Below are 21115 nucleotides of genomic sequence, written 5' to 3'. Positions count from 1 at the left end.
CAACCATACCACCATTTCTTCGTCAATTCCAAGCAGTGTCTCTCGTTTGGACTTTTAATTTCCGTCCAAAGAGAAAGCCATGTCTTTTCCACATAACCTTAAAAAGACGCAGTGTCAATATAATTTTGTTTGCTTTTGCATCGATCATGAAATAGGATTTGGAAGCAGACAGCCCGAACTCATCCTTTGTTTCTGGAAACAGCGTTTTAAAAAACGGGTCGATTCGTAAATCAATGAGCTGTTATTCTGCCTTTGCAAGAGAATTACTTGATTCATTGCTTCCAAATGTGATAAACTACCGATCTAAAGTTGTTAACAGGAAGTAACAGGAATGGTTACCGGAAGTAATATTGCAGTACAAGCAGAGGTAGAAATCCAAGTTTTCATGATTTACGGCATGATTTCTTGACTATCCTTACTTTCGGTTTAATGCGATTATTCGTGAGCAAGCTCAAGAGCTTTCGGTATGATTTTGTTTAATTTTAAAATTTATTTAATAATTATTACCAAAATATAGTGGTTGGAATAGAGGATCGCTCTTCCGATGTACAAGCCATTTTGTCATAGCATATCACTGTTACTCTGTATCTTGTTCCGTCCAAACGCCTAAACATCAGGTGTAAATCTGTATATTTTGATATCCGAATTAATTTGTTCCGTCCATCTTATAGTTGATGCTGCTCGTTGGCAATATATTTATCTTCTCTTTCCATTTCCGGCGTCTACGTAACGATAGGGTTATCATATTTGGGAATCTGAAAAGAGGACACTATTTCAAAATTTACGGACTTGCAATACCGGAGTAAAATCGTGCGTAAATTGTAAATTTCCGCTGATTTCCTATATCTCAGTCCAATTTCCACGTACATATGACCAAAATTCTCGAAAAAGAGGACAAAATCTCAAAAAGAGGACATTTGGGCGTCCTCCGAGGACACTTTCAAAAAAGTCAGGAGTGAGGACAAATCCTCTTAAAAGAGGACGTATGGTAAGCCTACGCAACGATCTAATCCTGTCAGTACAGTGAACGGTTGCAGTCTTGCCGATTTCGAAATACCCTTTTGATGAATTGCGCTATCACAGAACAACAGGATTTTTAACGACTCGAGTAGCAATATTTCGTGGTGTCCGGTCAATACCGAGAAAACCATTACCGAGAATGCCATTACCGAGAATGGACACCACCGAGAATGGACATTACCGAGAATGGACACCACAGAGAATGGACATTACCGAGAATGGACATTACCGAGAATGCAATATATGCAATGCAGGCATGTTATGCAATATGCATATGCACAGGTCGTGTGAGTGCATCACGGCGTTGCCACATTCGGTATCGATGCTCAGGTATAAATTTCTCGACAAAGTCAGTCCCAGTAAGCTATATTCTTGACATTGGCCATTCTCGGTAATGTCCATTCTCGGTGGTGTCTATTCTCGGTAATGGCCATTCTCGGTAATGTCAATTCTCGGTAATGTCCATTCTCGGTAATGGCATTCTCGGTAATGTCCATTCTCGGTAATGGTTTTCTCGGTATTGGTATAGAAGAGAGAGAGAGTCTTTATTTTCATCGAACCAAAATACATAACAAACGGCAGTGATGGTGGTACAGAAAATATGCGTGCACAGTATTCGGTATTAGATAGGAATGATCGATAAGACCGTGAAGGTCATCTAGTCTGATCACACCAGCATCAAACAGGTACACTTGACTCAGAACAGTCTGGCTGTAAAAAAATGTTTAGTTACGAAAGGAAAATAGAAAGAAAATTAAACAATGGTAGCAAATGATCAATGAAGCAATGTCTGGGCGAGGTAGGGCAACAGTGTTAGTGTAACGACAAGAGGTGATCAAGTAGGGCTTTTTTGAATCTATTATAAGGCAATTCACGGATATGTGATGGTAATGCATTCCAGATGATAGGTCCCGAGTAGTCGATAGATCTCTTAGTTAGGTTGCTATTGGGTTGGGGTAAGTAGACGTTTCCTTTAGACGAAGATCTCGTGTAATGGGAATGGACATGTTTAGCAGGTATGAAAAAGTCATCAAACACAGGAGGGAGACTATTGGAAAAATATTTGTGAACAACTTTTGATACTTCGAAGCGATACAGTTCATCAACTCGCAAAATTCGATGCTTACGGTAGTAAGGCGATAAATTGGTACGTAAAGGTACAGATGAGATCAGCCGTATCGCACGGTTTTGCAGGGTTCGAATTCTGCACAAAAATGTTGTACATGCATTTCCCCATACTACGATTCCATATTGCAGATGCGAGTGGAAAAGAGAGAAGTAGATGGTTCGTAGTACTGATCTGGAAACCAAAGATTGGAGACGGGTCATTATTCCCACACACCGAGCTAGTTTTGATATTGTGCATTCAATATGCTGCTTCCAAGACAATTTGGAATCAATGGTGACGCCGAGATATTTTGCTGAGTCACATATTGAGATTTGTTTATGATTGATGTTCACAGTGAAATTATGACTGGCATTATTTAGAACCATATTTCGTCGACTCGACTTGATTCGAGTCATTTTCTTGAAAATGGAAAATGGTTCATCTCGATTTGAGTCAATTTGTGTATTGATTCGACTTGTACTTGAGTCATTGCGCATGACCCGACAGTTCTATATCACTTATTCAAGTCTTTTATAGCAGGACCGATAATTGAAAAATAGGCACAATAACTTTCTTCTATATCTGTTTGAATAAAGATATATATAGTGAGAAAAATCAGTATATAATGAATCCGAGACCTTTGATGTCACCCAAGAGTTTCGTAGAAGTGAGCTGAACATAACGTGAACTCCATACTGAACAGTAAACATTATATATGACCAGAGGTGGTCAGTAACGAAGTACTTCTACTTTTTTAAGTACTTGAAGTAGATTTGGCCTTCTCGCACTACTTTTTAAGTAGTTACGATTTTAGACTACTTCTACTTCTACTTGACAGATTTCAGTTTTTTAGGCAAAAATAAGCGTAGAATACCTACTTACTTACTTACTTGTAAACCGCCACTCCTACTTCTACTTGGGTAGAAATTCCGGCCTTACTTCTACTTCTACTTGAGTAGCGACGGTGACTACTTTGACCACCTCTGTATATGACTTGGACTCGGACTCGAGTCTTGACACCACGACTCGAACTCAACCCGTTGTTCCCTGACTTGAACTCGGACTTGACTCGGTGGTGAATTGAAACTGACTCGACTTGACTCTAGTCAGAACTATTTAAATCAAGATGACTTTTGACCCGGAAACTTGTGACTTGGTTACAGGTGAGGCTTATTGGCCCGTCTGTGCCTATCACCTTCCCGTTCGGGCTATATTTTCGAACATTAAATAGCCTATTACTACTAAATAAATACAGTCCATCCTCAAGATTACCGGACCACGACTGACCTATCGATCTCGCTTCCCCTGACATGCCGCCCTATTTCTTGTCGCTTCCTTTTTCTATACTATCTTCTTTACTTTCATTCAGTGTGCATGCCTCCTCTTTACATCGCCTAGGCCAAGGTGGGTGTCCGATTCCATAGACAACTCCTAGTCGCTTCGACATCTTCCTTTCTTTTCATTGTATCGCATTTTTTTGTGGTGTATTGAACTGATAAAATTGCTAATAAACCAATGATAATGATGATGATGATGATGTAGATTCCGTGATGTTGGGTGTAAAAATGAGCAACAATTTGTTATTCATGAAAATCAATAGAAAATACCAATAATTAAATAATGGTGTTACAATTATTGGAGGTTTTTACAATTTTCTTTTACTCGTTGTGACGACATGTAAAACACTGCCTAGCTTTGCCTCTCCTGGCCGCACGTCACTGAGTAGTACTCTATTTATAGCAGTAGGCCTATATTTTTGTTCTATAGATAGAGTGTCCTGTGCTCACATTAACGAACCTCTTGTATGGTTTAAATTGGATTGATAGACTCGGTATTTTATATAATTACTCGTCAACAATTGACGCAGGCTTACATCGTATCGTTGGATATGTACTGTATAGGTGGATTCTATTACATCATATCATTTGTTCCAACTTTCTGAGGCTTCACATTCTGTATCTGCTACTTCGCTGACGGTTACAGACGCGGTTTAGTTGTTCTACGCATATTGATTACGATTATTGATATTGAATTCTACGTATATAATATTGATTCAGAATTATGACCGACTCAATCTGTATTTAAATCATCTTGCAAAATGCAATGACTTGATTCTTACTTCGAAAATTCGACATGACTTTGTGACTTGACTCGATTTGACTTGACTTGACTTTAAAGGGGCACTGCACTCTAAAAATGTTGTGGTCTCAAATTGCAGGGCAAAACGAAAGAAAAATTTTGGCCGCAGCCGTTTTCTTCAGAACGCCACCGTAATGGAGCTGTAATGTATTGAAATTTCCAGAGTTGCAGCACGCTCCGGCAGTCACGCAGAGATCAAACTTTATATAGTTGTCAGCCGATGTTATGAAGGAAATACAATACACTAGGCCCGATTTTGACATAAATCGCCTGACTGGACATAGTGGACATCTTCCGTTGAACGCGGTATCTAAACCACCTTGGCGTGTACGACATATTTCCTTCATAACATCGGCTGACAACTATGCAAGTTCGATCTCTGCGTAACTGCTGGAGCGTGCTGCAACTCTGGAAATTTCAATACATTACAGCTCCATTACGGTGGCGTTCTAAAGAGAACGGCTGCGGCCAAAATTTTTCTTTCGTTTTGCCCTTCAATTTGAGACCACATCATTTTTAGAGTGCAGTGCCCCTTTAATTTACTCTCGAATTACCCCCCAAAATCGAGTGATTTGACTTGACTCTCGTCAAAATATGCAATGATTCGATGTAGATTAAAAAGTAGAAAATAGTTAATTAATCAAAAGATTCATTCAACATGAGAATAAAAAGGACGAAGTGATCCGATATGTTATGCGCTATTCTTCATGTCGGGGCGGAGTCCTGAATATCGGATAGGCCTATTTATTGACACACTGTAAAGTTAGAATGAGATGGCAGAGACTTACCGCGGTTCCGGCCTATATAGGCTTTATCCACGCTTCCTTGGCAGATTTCGAATCTGATGTGGTGATCACCGAGTCGGCTATGACGTCTTTCGAACACACCAGGTGCTGATTCACTCTTGTGAGAGTATATAGGCCTACTGAAAATGACTATCCAGTTGCCATTTGCAACAACGTTCGTGACATGACACTCTACTCAATACGGGATATGGTTTCGTTCGCTATGACTTTAGTTCTACACTGTACCACTCTTGATTTCCGAATTTCTACTATTGACGCACTTTCGTATAGTATAGTGTCGTCGCTTGCGCCGTGATGGCCGTCGTTTAGCCTTGCATGCAATAGATAGAGAGTATACGCTTTGTGTTCGTGATTTCAACATTTGCAGATTCATTTCTTATCATACCAATATTCCAGGTCTATTTCGCTAGCTTGAATTTGCCAATATTAGTCATACCCAATCAGGTGGAGAAGCTAGAAGAGCGCAGTCAGTGTTTGCCGATAATTTTAGATGTTGTGGACTTGTGAGTGGGTAAATAGATGGCAGGTTTGAACCTACTCAGAGCGGAAAGTTGCTACGCTTATTTTGAGCATAGAATTTCAGAAAATGAGAATTTGAAGCTCCCTGTCCGCAATTCGCGATTCCCGAGTCCTGGCCAGTGGTCAGACAGTTCTAGATATCCCTGGAGCACGGTCCTGACTAACTGAAAAAGTACCGATAAAGTTTCAGTATAAGGACTTTTGCAACTATAGCTATTCAAGACAATTTTCTAAAACTCGATAATGGGATGTGAGGAAACAGTAGGCCCCTACCCCTAACAATCGATACCCACTAACTGAATCAATCTTGTGCCGGAAATAGGCCTATTTTCTACATACTAATATTTTCTGTTAGCGTGTGATGGCAATGATTGAAATCGTAGTAGGTCTATGCTGGCTGGGTGATTAAAATGAGGTTGTACGAATATCCAGTCGTTGGTTTTATGATAGAGCAGTGACTCTCAACAGGGTAGCTGATTGCAATGTTTAACGGTGCCACGAGAAAAGGTGGCAGATATGGTTGTCGCTGACATCCAAATTATGATGCATAACATTTAAGAAGCTGATGACTAACAAAAAGGGTCATCATCATCATTGGCAATGAGACCGTGATATCCATGCTTTGAAGCTTGCCATTTTTTGTCGCCGCCACAAGGATCTCAGGCTGACCAACGTAGTTAGATGACCTCATTTTGTCACTGGCTTCCCAAATCTTGCGCTCGGTACTCGAAGTGCTAGGATGTCGCGATACATCTATCTTTCGTTTTCAGAGGGTGCCGCGAGGTCAAAAAGGTCGAGAACCACAGTGTTCTAAAAAGCGTCTCTCTCAATCTCATCCTACTCGTAACAATACCCAAAAATCCTTGGTGATTAAGAGGACTAGCAAGTCAAAAGTTAGAAAATACATCAGCGATTTCAATTCTTTTTTTTTCTCGGCTGGGAATATTTACCTGTTACAGCAACATTAGGGCTGTTCAAAAATAACTTTTGTTTCCGGATTACAGCCATTCACTGATTAAATTGTCAGGTTACCCTGAAAAACGCTGAACACCAAATTTGGTTCAATTCTAGCAAGTCTATGCCTCCGCAGATCTAATTTAAAAAATTCTTTTATTAAGGAAAATTGAAAAAAAAATCAATTTTTTTTTGTCAACCCCATGAAATTGTTGGGTTGTCTTCAAAGACGATGCAAAACAAATATAACTCAATTCCAACAAGTAGAAGCGGAGTTATTTGAGTTTTTCGTTGATAACTCTCGGATTATCATTGATTGGTGGACACAACCCTTTGCACCCTGATTCAGACTTGATTTGGTTACAACTACGGCTATTTGTAAGAAGTGATGCCAATCGCTCGCCGCGCTCCCCTGACACTGTTAAATGTTTCTCTATACCAGGGGTTCTCAACTTCGCATGCACAACGGGCCGCATTTTGCCCGCAAAAGACGCTGCGGGCCGCAAAACATTATTACCATGCATTTGTGAGCTTCTATCAAATTTAGGCTACTGGAGCCTATTTATTAGTCGTATACGGGCGTCTAGTCCATTTTTAGGCATTTCAAAGCATTAATGGTCACTTGGACAGCGTTCGTAAGTTTTCAATCGCTGTTTTTTGTTAGAATATGTATCTTCCGGCGTCGCAAGTAAATCACTTCATGAAGCGTGCATTGCATTCATTTCCAAGTCGGTATATGTACCTTATTATTATTATTACACATGGTATTACTGTGACGCTTATCGCCGTTTAGGCCTTGTGCGTCACAACACAGGCACTTTTTTGTTACAACAGAAGCCATTATCACTTTGAGCTCTCAGTGAAATGAGAAGAAGTCTGGCGTTTCCGGGTCATTTCAGAGCAAACCAATTAACCAATGTCCTTTCCTTCCATGGCTGGAGCCTTCCAGCAATAGTTACAGAAGTCAACTTTGTCAAGTTGATGTTTTTCGCTGGTCACCTCCCCACGTTTGCCATGCCAGCATTCCTTCTGCAAATACTTACTTACGTAGTCAATTACTTACGTATATGTGAGTGATACATCAGTTTTTTGCGTGTATATTTAGCTCTATATTCGTTCATCGGTTCAGAAGCAATGACCAATCAATCTGTATTTCAAACAGCTAGCAAAATGATCCAAGAAAATTAGCTATGCAATGTCTGTGAAGTCGGTGGATTCGTCCAATGCTATAGGCTAAAGTAGTATACGCGGCAACGTGTTTCAGAACATGCCATAAAATGTCGACTGGCTACTCTTCTTTCTGGTCACGGTTGAATCGGACAACTTTAGCTTCAAATTTTGTCAGGTAATGTTGTCCCTGCTGCTAAGCAGTGTTCCCTCTAATTTTTGACGAGTCTGCGCACACTCACCAACTTACTGCGCAGACCCTTGGAGAACCGTGCGTAAAGACTATAAAAAAGGTTATCATTTCGGATTTTTGTGCGCAACTTAGATTTTCTGTGCGCACATATCGTGTCAGCACTGCGCATTTGCGCACGTACCCAGCTTGGAAGAAACATTGCTTCTAAGTCCCGGAAACAGCGAATATTCGCACAGTATGTTAAAGTATTAGTGAAATCACACCTTCTCTATCAGATTTCTTGGGTTTAGCGATATTCCAAAGCGTCTGTATAACGTCGTCGGCAATTTTAATAATTCCTCGAACTACGGATTACTGGGCTTGACGCCTAGGTAGTACCGTTTTCTCTAAGATCAGGTAATATGTAACCTAGAATAAACTTTAGTGGCATCGTTTTAAGCTTCTACGCTTCGTTACGACAATTGTTCTTCGACAAATATGACAAATATAGGTTTTCCATTTATATATGAGAAAGCAAATTCATCAAATTCAAGCTGCACGCGTGCGCGGCCGCACACTGCTGACAAAGTCGCCACGCACAGAAAATCTGTGCCGCGCACAGAAAAAAGCCGAAGTGATGACCTTTCTTTCAGTCGTTACGCACTTCTGTCCAAGGGAGCGCGCGCTGAGTTGGTGAGTGCGCGCAGACTAGTGAAAATTAAAGGTCCATACCAATACTGATTCAGAACAATAACAATCTAAACTCGAGAACATATCAAGAGACCAGAACACGTCAAAGAATGGGTATTCAAACGAAACAGCGACGGTGCGATAAGAGAGCTAATTCGCTAAATTAATATGCAACAATGCTGGGCCAGCAGTAATTGCGTACGTCATGAAAGATGCCGCGGGCCGCAAATCAGACCTCTACGGGCCGCATGCGGCCCGCGGGCTGAGAACCCCTGCTCTATACTATTTCCATTTTATTAGCGAGAGCCTGCACGGAAATGATTTAGGTGTCAGAATAAAATCATTTGCGAAATACTTGCAATGTCAGTATATGTTGTTCTTGATTCGCCTCATAAAAGCAGACATATTAACACACATTTGCAGAGGTTTCCCAGCGCACGAAATGAGTAGGCTATATAGTTGGAAGTTCCAAAAATACACGTTTCCTTGATGATTTAAAGACACGCTATGGCCAGTAGTGTAAAGTAGTGAGAACAAAAGTATGCCTGCAACATTGCATCAGACATAAGCATTGGGTGTGTTTGTTATGCTTATTGTTAGGTAGTAACCGCAGATGACGCCGGAAACTCCGGCAAAGGTGCTAAGACTTTTTTACGCGACCCCTGCAGATGCCAGCAGCCAATCACAGATATATCGAATCGATATTGCAATCAGAATTCGTTAGATAGTTTCCACTGACACTGTCATCATACATTGTCGAATCCATATTCCCAACGTATGCGAATGACGAGTCGACAGGAAGTAATCGATTACCACAAACCTTGCGCGAAACTGTATCCTATATTCGCTGAAATATTTTCAATAAAACTACGAAGGTCCACACGAATATGAAGGCCCGACCGTGCTTACAAATACCGTTGTTTTCAGGTCATCTGAACTAAATGTACTACGTAGCAAGCAATGATACTGCGGGCGAATTGGACCAGTTCGTCATCTACCAGCAATTTATCGCGGCGTCGACTCTGGCAACAGCGCTGTTTTTCATCAGCCTGTATTTACTTATTGTCACGTCACTCTACGAATACAAAGTGCATAAAGTCAACCTTTCCATCCGATGCTCAATAACAAGGAGTCGCAAGAGCAACAACTTGACAAGGGATGTTACAGCAGACAGAATGCGATATTTGATACTGATCTCCATAGCAATCGTTTTCACACGACAATGTTTGGAATTTATCGAACTGCGATATGCATACGAAAGTGACGTCGTATGCAACACGCTGAGAGGGATAAAAAATTTCATGTACGGAGCATGTTTGACTTCTGTCTATCTGGTAATCTGGTTTCGGCAACGAATATTCTATCGATCAAAACTCCTTCGAAAATTTTTCAACAGAATCGTAAAATTCGCGAGTGCGTCTGTTATTGCATTTATGGCACTCGGCGATATCGTAGGAGTGACTCTCATGCTTGCCACAAGAATGTATATGAGTCGCCAGACAGGCTGTGTTGTTAGATACAGCCTCGTTGACAAGCGATTACCCGGAATGTTTCTGTTAGCTTGCACTGTTTGTTTTCAAATTATTCTGCTCGGCTTGTTCTTATATCCGTTGATACTAAACAGGAAAAACTCTTCCAAAGCGGGTAAAAGCTTTAAAAAGACGGAGACCCTCATTAGGCGGACGTTTTTATTGACCATATTGTCCGTCCTAGTTGACGTATGCGTCGCTGGGGTGAGTGCACTTGTGTCTGACCTCATTATATCTATATTTCGTCAGTTAATGTATGATGTCTCTCTAATTGTGTCCTGCATATGCGTAATCTGCATTTTTCAGGATTGGAAGCAACGCTTGTTACCATTCCTGAAGCAGAAGGTTGCAATTCAGGGCACCATTAGACATAAAGTTCGCGATAGCGATACCTCCAGCATTGGAACAGTTGTTACAATATCTTAAACTGAGCATTGTTCAATTATAATCTGTCGATTGATTGATTGATTATAAAATGGCTAAAATATTTCTTCAACACATTTTAACCGAGCGAGATAGTGTAATGGTGATGCGTCCGGCTTCTTGATCGGTAGGTCGTGCCGATCCCCGGCCGGGTCAGACCAAAGACTCGAAAACTGGTATCCGCGGCTATCCCGCTTGGCGCTCGGCAATTACGGATAGCATGGAGGAGAAAAAAAACGGGGGTGCAGACAAGATGACCATACTATAAAAGCCGTATCGCATCTCCGTCGTCAAAGCATCTCGATGGTACAGGCGAAAAAGAACACCTTATCTCTCTCTCTCTCTCTCTCTCTCTCTCTCTCCATGTGAATATTTATGTATTCCCTCATTCAATGTTGCAGTCATGTAATATGGTAGGCCTATATAGATTGTCTTTACAAAGGCCTACATAGTGGTGACAACATGGTGTGGTAATATATTGTCGTTTTGATTTCTTCTTATCTTTTTACATTGCTCGATCTTGTAATTGTTGGAAATAATATACGAATAAAGATATATAATTCTCGAACAACTATAACAGGGTGCTAGTTTGTCGAATACGCGGAAGCATAAAAATATTGCAACATATATCGCCACTGGTTTTTTTTTGGGTAATGTTATAGCTGAATTCAATCAGCAAATCATCCTATTTTTTGTCTATTCCATTGTTTGCAAATAACGGTGTCGCTTGAATAGAGCCAACATGATCCGTTATATAATGTATAATACTATTTGAGGTGGTATTTAAAACAAAAATCAATTTAAACCCGATATGTTTTAAACATGATCCTTGTTCAAAACATGTTTTTATTGTTTTTTTCTAGCCATGACGTCACGAATCTTTGATGAAGACGTCACAATGGAGTGGCATTAACAATTGGAAAATATAGGCTCCGACCGGGCTCCGAAAAAGGGCTTCCGACCACTGTCATAAACAGACTAAAAATATGTTTAATTATGCAGGACTACATCGTTATTCAGCGATTTTACGGTCGGTGGCCATCATCATCGGAATACCCATTCCGCACCAATTATTATCTATATCCACTTGCTATAACTGTCGAACCAACGACGATTTCGAGGGTTCCAGCAGCCGCTCCATATCGTATATATACGTTGACTATATTGGGTGCAAATCGTCCGTAGGCTCATACTACATGTTTTCCGAAAGTTTTTTCTCAATCAAAGCATACTTTTTCAAAAAAATTAAATTTAATTTATTTTAAAAGGCATTGTTTAAAACACTGTTTGGAACATGTTCTAAACAAAGTGTTTTAAAACACCGTTTGTTTCAAATGCAACCCTAACTATTCTATACATAGCGTTGATAATAGCATTCCAGTGAAAAACAAAGACATGGATTTGGAGGTGACTGGAATCACACGGCTGGTCCGTTCGCGAGCTAACGGGACTTTTGAATCAGGTTGTGTTTGACACCTCTGCGCTACGGTTTACAATATTCTGTCCATATACCTAGTGATGATTTTTTCCAAGCATTTTCATCCTGCGAAGGGCAGGTGTTGTAAGTTTGGATAAATACATTGACATAAGAATATGACGCTGATAACGAGTAATTCGTCGAATTCATTGAGATAGCGACGTTTAAACGAATGGTGATTCGAAAATAACATCACCTCTAAAACCCGCAGGTCAGCAGTAACAAAATATTTTCACCTTTTGGACTACTCAAGTAGGTTGCTTGAATTACTTAGCCTATTCAAGTATGGCTATGTTTGTATAATACTTCTACTTCGGATGTTTTGATACTGAAATGCCTATCTTTTAACGCTTGATGGCCTTATCCTATTTTTGTATCTCTCAGCATAGAAAATAGAACCCGCTCTTGCAGAAAAAGGCACATATTTTCATTATGATGGAATACGTTGCTACGAAGTTGACAAAGTTCAAAGACAATGCTGAATAATGTGATAATTTTTCAATTTACTCAGAATGGCCTCGCTGGCCGGATGAAATGGTATGGCGGGCCGTATGTTTGACACCCAGTGGTGGCCCTACGATTGGGGGGCCCCCTATAAGTATGTAATCGCTGCTTTCGCCTACCAACTTAACAGCCATGCAGAGACGTTATTATTGTTGTGATATGGGACTTTAGTAACAAATGCGGAGATTTGAACATTGACTCATCTGAACGGAATCATCTTCTTGATTGGTACAAGGATTTCCACGTCTATTCGCTACAGCCCTTGAAAAAAGGGCTAAAACCAAAGAGTTGCGTCCCAATGCCAATCTCCATAACAATGAAAAATTCGAGGCTGATTGTGGGAGTTCCAGGGCCACGAGCGGAATAAAATTTATATTTTCGTAATCAGTGCAGAGTCAGCTTTCGATTGATACCCGTTTTACCAAATTTAGTGCTCGGCAAGCCGGTCAAAAATGACCGTCAAATTGCCTGTAGCCAAATGGAAATTGTGACGTGATACAATTTCACCGAGGCGTGAGATTTACCTGTGTGGACCACTGAGCTATATAAACACCATATAGGACACCATGTAGGACACTATGGTGGAACAGTATCCCGCCGGATATCCGGAAGTCGACGAGCATGTTCACATTCAAGTCGAAATACAAGCAATTATACTACTAAATGAATATACTGGTTCATCCTCAAGATTACCGGACCACGACTGGCCTATCGATTTCGCTTTCCATGACATGCCACCCCATTTTTGTCGCTTACTTCTTTCTATACTATCTTCTTTACTTTTCATTCAGTGTGCACAGTGTGCATTGTGCAGGTGCATGCCTCCTTTTACATCGGCTATGGCCTTGGCCAAGGTGGGTGTCCGATTTCAGACTACTCCAAGTCGCTTCGACACCTTCCTATCTTTCAGTGTATCGCATTTTGTGGTGTATTGAACCGATAAAATTGATAATAAACCAAGGATGATGATGATTATGAAAGATGAAAATCAGTCCACATATGATCGAGCTCAGAGTTCTTTCCAACCGCTGCTCAGGGTGGCGCTCCGCAAGATGGCTCGCTTTACTGTTGATATCGCAGATGATGACAACGCTACTTTCCTGACTCCAACAGCGTAGACTGCGTTTGTTGCCAATGTTTGATCAACACTTAGAAGGACCGTTAGTTGGAAAGACTGCATTTCGTTCGCACTTTGTTTCAATTGAATGTTTGGGATATAGTTGCAGCGCGCCGATCTAATAATTGAACAGCAGTACTGCAGCAATAGACGAAAATTTGAAGTTGTTAGTTACCATGCAGATCAAGTGAGTGCATGACATCAGAATATTAAAGGTTGAGAACCACGGTCTGAGTAATGAAACCATGCCCATGATTGATGGATAGACAGTTTATTAAACAATAATTCCAATCCAAATACCATAATTTTGCAGTGATACGATTCTTATGAACTCTCGCATAAGATATTCGAAATCGAATCATAATTAAATTTAAAAGATACAAAAATCTGAAATAAAATATCCTGTATCCTGACTATTGTGACTGTAAGGTATACTGTAGTTGTCCAGAACTCAATCACAATATATCTTGAGGTTACCAAATTTTGGAATTCTGAAAAGAGGACTCGTTTTCAAAATTGTCAGACTTACATAGTGTGGAAATCCGGAAGAAATGGTCATTTTTCCCGTCTTTGTTGGTTGACTAAAAAATACAAGGTCAACTTTCCGGCTCAACTCCCGAAATACCCGCCGGAACGTTACTGCAGTACTGATTACTGATTAGGCCTACCTATATTTCTGTCAAATTTTAACCTATGTTTAATCATAATTTTCAAATGTGAGGACAAATTCTCAAAAAAGAGGATATTTTGGGCTTGGGCGTCCTTCAAGCACACTTTCAAAACAGTCAAAAAAGAGGACGAATCCTCCTAATAGAGGACGTATGGTAACCCTAATATATATGAAACGTCCGTTATACCTAGATAGGCTTATATCTTTCTAGTTATTGGTCTCAAAACTCTCCATAGTTTTGTGTTTTTGAGGCTTTATGTATTGTTGAATTTCATTGTAATCGATGGTAGCTGGAAAGGTTGTGCCGGGACAATATACCTGCACATTCATCCATGTCTTGCAGGTATATTATAGCAGATTTTGCACTCTCAATGTTTTTTTCAGTAGCTTATGAACATTCATATTAGCATTCGCCCAAATACTGTAATACTGTCTATATTGCCTAATAACAGGATAAGGTAGTGAGTATTCCATCCAAGTCAGAATTATATATGTATTTCTGTCATTATTTCTGTTTTACAAGGTAATGTTGGCATGAGTAGAGCAAGCATAATGAATCAGCTGGAGTCTAATCTGGAACCTATATTCCCAGAGTGACATTTGGTACACATATTGGTAACACGAGTAATTCTTCCTTTTAGTTTTCTGTATCACATGCATTTTTAATTCGAATATGCCTACAAAATACTCTCCAAGAATACAACGTCCGCCGTCACCATATCGCTCTTCCCAATCACCCAGACCCAAGTCACAACAAAGACAATGGCGGTCTCTGACCAGTACGGGCGAGAGCGACTCGTCCAACGCTTTCGCAGAAAAGTCCAGGGAAATGTGGTTAAAATCCTTAAGAAGAGGAGGCGACTCGAAAAATCCCGCATCCTTCAAAGTCAATGTTTCGAATCCCGCACTTTCCAGTACTTCTGATCATTTACGTGCGCAGCTTGGACTCCCAAACTCCGCACGCCGTCGCAAAAGAAGTAGCAGCGTCGATTTAAGCACAAACACGTCATTCTCACCCACAGCTATGCAGCACAAATCCAAAGAAGATCTATGCGATGAAATCATGAGTTTAAAAAGAGCACTTGTAGTCCAAAAAAACGACTACGAAGTGCTCAAAACAAAGTCGAGACGACTTGAAGAGGAAAACGCGAGGAATGCAAAATACATCGACGAGCTGCTGGACAAGAAGACTAGCGATGAAAAGGTACGCATGCTCGCCGGAGGGGGTAACGCCACTTCTGTGACCCTCGGGTTGAAGCAAAAAATGCTAAAGTTAGAAAAGCGTCTGATGGACAAAGATAACGAATTGACCGATATGAAAAGGCAAATGAAAATTACAGACACAGTCGAGATGAAGGCCGCCATGGAGTTATACTACCAAGAGGTATTGAGATTAGAAGAATTGGTCAAATCAGAAAAAATAGAAACGAGTAGATTGTCCGTATCAATGAGCTCTGTGAACGCCGGGAACTCTGCGAAACAAGGCCAGCTTCGCAAAAAAATCGTTCAACTCATCGCCGAAAACAACCAGTTGACGGAGGAAAATCGTAGGTTAAGAATTGATATGGAGCGTGCGCTCGATTACTCGGAAAACAAGTACAGCGACGATGACAATAGTGATGAAGAAATCAAGTTCAGCGCTCTGAGTAAAGCGGAATTGGTGGGATTAGTAAAGAAAACAAAGGCATCAGAGTCGCGGAAAACTGACCGGTCTAGGAAGGAACACCAAGATGAGGTTGATCGACTGAAATCGATCATTTCCAACCACAAGAAAGAAAAAAATGAAGTAAAAGAAGAGAACAAGAAGCTAAAAGAAGACTGTGACCGACTGAAAACAGATGTCGATAACCAAGTGAAAAAGGTGAAGGGATTGCGGACGGAATTAGAAAGGCTAGAGAAAGCCATGAAATCAGAAGATCATCGTAGATACAGAAAAAACGAACGAAGCGACGGACACAGTTCCCGAAGTGACACAGTATCTCGGCATTCTGATGATTCAAGTGACCACAAAAGATTAGACAAAACCAGCGATTCGGAAGGCAAAAATCAACTTAGATACAGGAGACACAGTCGAGGCAAAAGACGTAGCTCCAGCAGTGACACAGTGTCCCAAGATTCTGATGATTCAAGTGACCACAGAAAACCAGTCCCAACGAGAAGAACATCAAAATCAAGGCGTCCCGCCACTCCTAACACAAGGAACAAAGCAGCTTTGTCGATACAAAAGCAGTGGCACGCTCACAAGAGCAAAAAGGAAAAAGAAATTGTCGAATTACAAGCTGCTCTGAGAGGACATCTCGTCCGAAGCCAGGCTCTCAGTGAAAGAAGCTCTTCCAACATGTCTACTACCCAAGACGTATTGGACCCCACCACTGACAGTGATGAAAGCAGGGCATCTAGTGACGAGGTCGTGTATCTGCAATCGACGTTGCGTGGACACATAGCACGGTCTTCGGACTCGTGAAATTTTAGCGGAAGTACGCATTCTGCATTTCAATCTCAGACTTCAGGGAGTCTTTCTCCATCCTTGGTCGGCTGGTTAATGATCTATCGTATTGGGATATACCAATCTGAACACTTCATCATTGTGTCGTAATATCATCAATAATTTATAACCCAATCTTTGACTTCTACCACCTAATTCGCAAATATCTATTAATTACTTAATATAATTCAATGAACATATATGATAGTTTTGGTTTAATCATTGTATATTAACTGTTTTGTAACTTTGCAAGTTTGATTATTTCTTCAGTACCTTGTAGCTCTGCACTGTAAAATTGAAAATTTTCCTCGCAACTCAAGTACTCGTTCAAACATTATCGTTTTCGTATTTTAACTTTGACCAGGTCGGTATGTTCTGTGTTGCCGTAACCTTTTTAACAATAGCATGCAGTCGGGTTATGCAGCTTAGATGAGATATCGGACCTGGTGGAAAACCGGTATCCAGAGTGTGTTGATTTGTTCATTCATTTTTAACATTTTAAAACGACACAATGAAAATGAGTTACCTGCACAAACTTGTGTTACACGTATTGTCTTGAAACTATTTCGCTCTTGCATCTATATGAACTTTTTATTGAGTGCTGTAGTTTCTAGTCCTACACCATTTTGTTGGTGTGCACTGTTGCTCTTTTACTTTACATTATGGTAGCTCATAGATATTATCAATGTGAAGATCACTGTAACCTCAAATTATGTTTCTATTTTTAAGCTCGACTTCAATCAGTAGTTAACATGGCTGGCCTTGTGAGGTGCAATTTCGTGAAGCGTTTATCTTCAGCTGTCCAAAGGAGTTATTCGTCTTCGTCCGATTTTCTCCACAAAAGCGCTCTCCCGACTTATCATTTTCAAAATTGCCTGCCGCGATTGCCGATTCCCGAGCTCGAAGACACGATGAATCGATATTTAGATTCTTGCGCTGCAGTTGTCGGGCATCCGGACGTGTCGGTCGAAGATTTGGATGCTACGAAGCGTGCCGTACACAGCTTCATGATGTCGGAAGGTCCTAAACTGAACCAGCTTCTCACGGAGGAAAATGCGGCGAATCGAAACACCAGCTATGTGTCAAAGCCGTGGTTTGATATGTATCTGGAAAGCAGACTTCCATTGCCGCTTAACTACAATCCGTTTATGGTGTTGAACGCAGATCCAATCCCTGCGTTGAACGATCAGCTTGTGAAAACGACAAACTTGATCGTCTCGTCACTGCGATTTTACAAAACGTTAACAAGCGAAGTGCTCAGCCCTGAAGTATTCTACACCAAAGACACTGCCAAGTCTCCGCTCGTTCAAAATCTAGTTAAGGTCTTACCGAGCACTATGAACTTGCGCTATCTGCCAATGCTTCTAACCGGAGCATACCCGTTGGATATGAGTCAGTACGGCAATCTGTTTGCCTCCACGCGTATACCCGGCATAGGACGAGATCAGCTTTGTACTTACGAACGCAGCAGACATTTGGTTGTTGTGCGCAATGGAAATTTCTATGCAATCGATGTTTTGGACAAAAATTTCAATATACTCCCAGCTGAACAAATTATGCAAGACATCAAGTTTATAACGTCGGATAAAGCGCCTAAGCCAGCTCATGAGATTGGATACTTGACCACGGAGGAGAGAGATAAGTGGGCCAATGCTAGGAATCATCTCATGCACACGGGTAATGCGAGTTCCATCAATGCAATCGATTCTGCGCTGTTTTGTGTTGTTCTGGAAGACGACAATGTCGATGTTGAAGATGTGGATAAGGCGACTAGGACTTTTCTTTATGGGGATGGCGGTTCTAGATGGTTCGACAAATCATTTTCTCTGATCGTAACTAAAAATGGGGAAACATGCTTAAATTTTGAGCATTCTTGGGGCGACGGTGTTGCAGTTGTACGTTACATGAACGAGGTTTATGATAACTCCATCAACAATCCTGTGGTGAAGTCTTCGGAGTTCCAATCTTCGGGTATATCGACCGTCAGAAAGTTGAATTTCAACTATGACGACGCCAGCAAAGCGGCGATACTTGAAGCGAAACAACGTTACGAAGCAGATACGTCTCGATTGAAAATAGCCGCCAAGAAATATGAAAAGATGTCCAAAGAGTATTTGAAAAGTAAGAAGATATCTCCCGACGGGGTCCTTCAACTGTCAATCCAAATCGGACATCGCAAGATGTACGGACACCCAGCGGCCACATACGAGTCTTGCAGCACGGCTGCTTTCAAGCATGGCCGTACGGAAACTGTACGATCTTGCACGATTGAAGCTCAGGCGGCTGCCAAATTTATCTGTGAGAACAGTATGAAAGATGCTACTAATCGCAGCGAAGCCAGTCGATTAATTCGTGAAAGCTGTAAAAAGCACAACACTCTTACATATCAAGCTGCGATGGGCCTTGGATTCGATCGGCATATGTTTGGGTTGAAAAACCTTGCATTTAGACATGGGTCGTCTGTCCCTAACATTTTCGAAGACAAAATGTATAAGCTGATGAACCACATAATATTGTCCACTTCAACGCTGGACACCAATTTTGTAGCCATGGGCGGGTTCGCTCCGGTCGTGCCCGATGGGTTCGGAATCGGGTACGGATGTCGAAAGGACCACTTGGGGTGTAATATAACCAGTTATGAAAATAGGGACGTGGCCGGGTTTGTTGATTCGATTGTTGAATCTTTTGAAGATATTTACACAGTTTTAGAATCAGAGTAAATGATATCCCGGATCAAACACTGTCGCTTGTTTCATGTATTAAGAGCTTACATTCTTGAATATTAACTAGCAAATTATTGAAGTATATTGAATCTGCATTTCATGTTTCAAAGAAGCATTATAATCTAGGATGTTTCAATTGTGTTCGAGCTTTGATTGTCTAAATATAGTTCTTAAGGTTTTGTCTGCTGACTTTAAATAAGTCGAATTTCATTTCTGGAATGCGAAATGAAACTGATTTTTATATTACAAGACCGAACATAATTATTTTTCAAATTATGGAAAAAATGGCATATTTTCAGTGCATGTATTCTTGATGAAAAGTTGGGAAGTGAAAATGTAGAGTTGTGATGTTCGAAAAATTTGTTGGTTGCAGAGGCTAACATTGATCAACAGTGAGTGACGTTGTGATATGGATCCAGGATGACTGTGGGGCGCATTCTGTCAAATTCAGATTTATTACTCGGTGCGTCTAGGAATCAGTCATTTTTATTACTATTTTCATCATTTCACAACACTGTGATACAATGAAAAGATAGGAAGATGTCGAAAAGACTTGGAGTAGTCTTTGAGATCAGACAGCCGCCTTGGCCTAGGCGAAGTAAAGAAGAGGCATGCGCACTGAATGAAAAGTAAAGCTGAGAATATAAAAGGCAAGCGACAGAATGAGGTGGCATGTGGCGGAAGGCGAGATTGATGTTAGGTCGTGGTCCAGAAATCCTGAAGGCTGACGAGGTGTCGAAACGACTTGGCGATGTAAAGATGAGGCATGCATACAAAATGAAAAGTAATATAAGATATCATAAAATAACATGCGACCAAAAGAGGTTACGTATGGGCATTGGGCAGGACCTTTGGCAATGATACGGATGATCCGATTTTGTAGTTTTTTGCAGTGGGTCAATCGTATTCTTGCAGGCAGCACCCCAGCAAAGAATTCCGTATTGTAACTTTGATAGAATAGAGTGTTGAATAGTATCTACAGAAACCCAACTTGCGGAGTGTACCTAAGGCGGCAAAACAGACCACATTCCTTTGATAGTTGCGTTTGAGTGATTGTATGTCGATCACTCTTCCATGACATGTCCGAATCCAGAAAAAACCCAAGGCAATTCCCGTATTGACTGGTTCAATCATGAATTATGGAAAATTTTCGCCCGTTTAGGCGATAACAGCTGGATCACTTAACAGTACAACAGTTTTCGCTGATAAGTAGCGGCAAAAACGTACAACCCGAGGAGGAGTCGGGAGGGGGGGGGCAAGTTTGGTTTATCAACATATGGGGGACCAAGGCCACCGTTTTTTTTTGGGAGGGGGAGGGCGGGGGCTGACGGATTGCTGTTTCGGTCTCGCATATGTGACGGGGAAATGCGATAGATATAATATTTCTGGTTTGGTTAATGTACAAAGAAACCTGAAATGGCATCATTTGTGACTTGGGGTACTATTGATTGATTCGAAGGCCCCTTCAAGATGAGATAGTTCGTTTCTTCTTATGTATGTCCTCATATTGAGTGGTACTCATTACTCAAACATGCAACTCCCAAAAGACATGCACTCCATCATATTCTAGCGAGCACTGGTGAGGCGTGATGGTGCCTTTTCGTTGTCACTC

General features: G+C 41.0%; 4 protein-coding genes and 1 long non-coding RNA gene across 5 annotated transcripts in view; 4 read left to right on the top strand and 1 right to left on the bottom strand.

Annotated features, from left to right (window-relative positions):
• LOC145446416 (argininosuccinate lyase-like) overlaps positions 1 to 21115 on the top strand; it is a 130889-nt gene that overhangs the window by 68810 nt on the left and 40964 nt on the right. The gene's annotated exons all lie outside the window — the stretch shown is intronic.
• LOC145446425 (uncharacterized) lies at positions 614 to 4718 on the bottom strand. The gene is made up of 2 exons (XR_013917285.1): positions 2148 to 4718; positions 614 to 755 (listed from the first exon to the last, which is right to left on the bottom strand). It is a non-coding gene; the product is annotated as an uncharacterized LOC145446425 (long non-coding RNA).
• On the top strand, positions 7748 to 11104 carry LOC145446419 (uncharacterized). Its single transcript, XM_080324707.1, has 2 exons — positions 7748 to 7891; positions 9503 to 11104. The coding sequence occupies exon 2, from the start codon at positions 9517 to 9519 to the stop codon at positions 10528 to 10530; it is 1014 nt and encodes a 337-aa protein (XP_080180833.1). The 5' UTR covers positions 7748 to 7891; positions 9503 to 9516; the 3' UTR covers positions 10531 to 11104.
• LOC145446413 (uncharacterized) lies at positions 14339 to 17509 on the top strand. Its single transcript, XM_080324700.1, has one exon. It carries the CDS (start codon positions 14969 to 14971, stop codon positions 16757 to 16759), a length of 1791 nt encoding a protein of 596 aa, XP_080180826.1. The 5' UTR covers positions 14339 to 14968; the 3' UTR covers positions 16760 to 17509.
• On the top strand, positions 17533 to 19842 carry LOC145446411 (carnitine O-palmitoyltransferase 2, mitochondrial-like). Its single transcript, XM_080324698.1, has one exon. It carries the CDS (start codon positions 17533 to 17535, stop codon positions 19498 to 19500), a length of 1968 nt encoding a protein of 655 aa, XP_080180824.1. The 3' UTR covers positions 19501 to 19842.

This window comes from Botryllus schlosseri, chromosome 9 (assembly GCF_051294905.1).
Source record: "Botryllus schlosseri isolate E-star chromosome 9, Bs_hap1, whole genome shotgun sequence".
NCBI lineage: Eukaryota > Metazoa > Chordata > Ascidiacea > Stolidobranchia > Styelidae > Botryllus > Botryllus schlosseri.
Note: the sequence above shows the minus strand (reverse complement) of the source record. Positions and strands in the feature narration are given on the sequence as shown.

Bases quoted from the DNA above. Each gene is read 5' to 3' on its own strand.
- LOC145446419 (XM_080324707.1), top strand. From the start codon at position 9,517: ATGTACTACGTAGCAAGCAATGATACTGCGGGCGAATTGGACCAGTTC.
- LOC145446413 (XM_080324700.1), top strand. From the start codon at position 14,969: ATGCCTACAAAATACTCTCCAAGAATACAACGTCCGCCGTCACCATAT.
- LOC145446411 (XM_080324698.1), top strand. From the start codon at position 17,533: ATGGCTGGCCTTGTGAGGTGCAATTTCGTGAAGCGTTTATCTTCAGCT.